Source organism: Galendromus occidentalis, unplaced genomic scaffold (genome assembly GCF_000255335.2).
Source record: "Galendromus occidentalis unplaced genomic scaffold, Mocc_1.1 scf7180000077086, whole genome shotgun sequence".
NCBI lineage: Eukaryota > Metazoa > Arthropoda > Arachnida > Mesostigmata > Phytoseiidae > Galendromus > Galendromus occidentalis.
The window spans coordinates 79,361-82,717 of record NW_003805074.1 but is presented as its reverse complement, the minus strand read 5'-3'; the positions used below and the strand labels follow the sequence as shown (position 1 = coordinate 82,717).

General features: G+C 51.6%; 2 protein-coding genes across 2 annotated transcripts in view; both read right to left on the bottom strand.

Moving 5' to 3' along the window:
• The window catches only part of LOC100897189 (uncharacterized), a 3,826-nt gene extending 2,543 nt beyond the window's left edge, over positions 1-1,283 (bottom strand). Inside the window, exons 1-2 of the mRNA XM_003740760.2 lie at positions 944-1,283; positions 18-807 (exon numbers count right to left, since the gene is read on the bottom strand). Coding sequence (XP_003740808.2) covers positions 18-807; positions 944-1,083 — 930 coding nt within the window. The 5' untranslated portion in view covers positions 1,084-1,283. The remainder of the gene's footprint in view (positions 1-17; positions 808-943) is intronic.
• A 1,035-nt stretch (positions 1,284-2,318) lies between these two features.
• The window catches only part of LOC100909296 (uncharacterized), a 2,231-nt gene continuing 1,192 nt past the window's right edge, over positions 2,319-3,357 (bottom strand). The window contains exons 3-4 of the mRNA XM_003740759.1: positions 2,584-2,702; positions 2,319-2,411 (exon numbers count right to left, since the gene is read on the bottom strand). Coding sequence (XP_003740807.1) covers positions 2,319-2,411; positions 2,584-2,702 — 212 coding nt within the window. The remainder of the gene's footprint in view (positions 2,412-2,583; positions 2,703-3,357) is intronic.

Genomic DNA, 3,357 nt, shown 5'->3' with positions numbered 1-3,357 from the left:
ATCGTGCAACCTGAGACCTTGAACAATTGACTCGTGAATGAGGTGACTCCTTTGCCCCGCTCTTCGAATTTTGCATGGACTAAATCAGGAAGCCCTTTTCCGTATCCTTTGGCAACGCACTCCGCCAGTTTCACGCGACTGCCGAGAGTGCCCAAGTCCTTAGCCCAGAACTGTATGTTCTCGACCTCTCCGACGGGCTCTTGGTGCTCCTCGACCAAAAGCCGAATAATCAGCCGATAAACTTTCCGAGGAGCTGAAGACGTCAATTGGATGCTCAGAGTGATCGAATTTCCGCTCAGTCCTGCGAGGCCGAAGACGGCGAGAGATCTCCTGTGCGGGCGAACTTCGACCCCAATATTCTCCATCGTCGATTTAATTAGGACCTCATCTTCGAAATTGAACTTCGGTAGTTCGATTTCCTGTCTGAAGAATGAGTCTCGTCGAACACGGTACGAGGGAACCGCGTATACTGTCCACCTTCCAGAAGTATCTTTGCCTTGCCCGAGGATTTCATATTCGAAATGAAACATCCCAGGTTCCAACTTGCGGAACTCCAGGCTACGAATCCCCTGCCCCAATCGCATGTACTCAACGATACCATTCGTCGGGAATTTAAGACCTGGTGCGGGTGCGCCCTGGAAATATTTTTCGTGGAGAAGCTTCATCGGCGCGGTATCCTCCACTGTTTTTCCGGCTGGGAGGTAAATCTCCCTGGTGGCGTTGCTCACAGCGAAATTTCCAGACCAGTGTGGTATTTGCGTCAGCTCGATGGAACTGTATGCTGGACCCGAGCCGTCGGCGTGTGGGCTGCATGGAGAGCGAGATTCCTCATCAGTTTCAGGGTCGATCCGTACGGGCGAGATGTCGAATAGGAGACGTGAGCCAACTTAGACTCGAGGACTTCGCCCGGGTCTCCTCGAAGGTCAAAAACTCAGATACTCACCTGGATCCTCCGGTCGAGTGTCGAATCGAAGATTCGCCGTCATGATTCAGATGTCCTCCGACGGAATAAACCACGCTCAAAGACCAGAAAAGAAGCATCAAGCACTGAGAATCCCACATGCTACCGAGTCTAAATTCCATCACCGTGCAGTGGATCTACGCACGCAAGCGATTCGGCAGGGAACGCAATTAGAACCTCAAGCTCGAGGTGAACTTCGCGTAAACTCTCGGAACTCTACGTGAATGTTATCGCGCGGCCGATTCCACATGGCGAGAGAACCTCGAGCACTGTCTCCCGAGAAGCAGTGGCTTCTCGAACCTAAATACTGTTGCGGAATAACGAAGGTGGTAGGAATGAGCCCTTTATTCTAGTATCGAGCAGCCTTTTATAGAAATATACAACAGCGCCAGTGACGCCGTTCCAATCGGTCACGCTACCGGAACCGAACGCCCTCGTTCGAACGGACGGAGATCCTTTGCATTGATATTTCGCGAACGGCCAGACGGATCCCGCACTACATAGGTCGCCTGAGCGATTTTCCGCTGCATCCTCCAAGGACCCACGAATCGCGGATGGAGCTTCTTAGAAAGGCCACGACGGGCCCGGGTTATTCGAACCAATACTTCTTGACCATCATGGAAGGGAGCAGGTTAAACCCTCAACGCATCGAAACGATTCTTCATCCGATCTTGAGCTACCGACAGGTTCCGATGACCCTCGTGACGCACTTGTCTCGCTGAACGGGAAAGTCTCTCTCCCCGTGGGGGCTCACCAGGCAAAACTGCGGGAAACCCGAATAACATTTCGAAAGGAGTTTCCCGAAGCGATTCACTTATAGTCGTATTCATGGAGAACGCTATCTTCGGGATCACATCTCGGACCGCCGTGATGCCCAACCGAATCACTTATAGTTTGGAGGGATCGCACGACGAAGGGAGCCGAAATCCGTCCACTCGCGAACAAATGAACGTAGCGTGTACAGTAGTCGACCACTACCAACACATACACCGGCCGATTCCCCGGAACGTTGAAAGGGCCCGCAAAGTCCACCCTTGTTTCTCGAAAGGTCTTGCGGGTGGTGCGACTGGTTGCAGATCGCCCACCTTTTGTGAGGGTGCTTTGCACTGTTGACAAACCACACAGCCCTTAACGTACTGCCGCACTCGACGATGTAGCCCCCTACAAAGATCGAAGCGCTCCCGAACACGACGTTCAGTTCCACGGATTCCCGGATGCCCTGCCATACCGTCCTCTTGGCATAATTTGATGACGTCTTCAATATTCTTCGAATGCTTCCGCTGGTTGAGCCTCCCAACCGCAGCGTATTTACGCTGGAGGGAACTCCACAGAGATCTACAATCATCTGTTTCGAGAATCAGATGGGCATTTGCAGCCGTTGGTCTGGTTTCTCTTGTTTGGTCGGGGAGTATACAAGGATGGGTTCTAGGATCGCTCCTAAGCCTATGCTCTGCAAGTCGTTCGCGCCCGGAATAAGTTATGCGGAGGAGGCTCTTTTGGAATAATTCCGTGGTTTTTAATCCAACCTAAGGACTCTTCAAACTGCTTGTAACATGTCTCATCTTGCGATGTACCCTGAAAAGTTACTGAGATCGAAGTATCTCCGATGGCATGCAACTTGCCTTTTTACCGGATTTGATTGATGAAGCCCAGATTGCAGGATCGATGCGAGGGGAAGAATACAATAAGCTTCCAGCGCTTTGAAGGTAAGAAACGTCTTCAGGAGGGGGGGAACCTCGCTCTGCGGATAAGATTCGCTGAGTTGATGGGCTCGACTCCTGTCGGAAGCGCAGTTCACTCATTTTTCCACTCATATGCGAAGGCATCCTCCGCCGTGATGTTGCTTTTCGGGACGGATCGAAGAAGGGAAGAGAGTTCCGGCGTCAAGAGTTTCCGGGCGAAGGAACGGACTCAGAAGCGTAGACTCTGTCTCGAATTCTTCTTTAATTTATATCAACCGTCGGTCTCAGGTGAGCTAGTAGATCAATGGCATCGTTGGTCATGGAGCAGTGGTCCACTTCTAGTCTGCGGAGTTGCGGGCAGTTTTCTTTGAGCGCCTCCAGAGTCCGAGTTAGTCTCCCTTCCCTCCGTGTGGTGAGGCTCTTAAGGCCAGAATAATTCCTCGCGGCGTATTGTACCTGAGAGCTCTCGCTGAACGACTTCAAGTGATTTTTTCTCAAGTTCGTTGTATATTTGCGCGATCAGGCAAACAGAGCGAATCATGGTTCGGTAGGTTGATAAAGCGTGACGATCGTCGAATCCTCCCTCGAAGCCTCAATTCCCTGCGGAACTCCCGTGCCGAGTAATCATTCAGTCGCGAATACGGATCTCATTAGATGAGGTCCAGAGTCGCATCGAACATATCTGCTTCCCCTTGGGTTTCCGAGAAACATTCA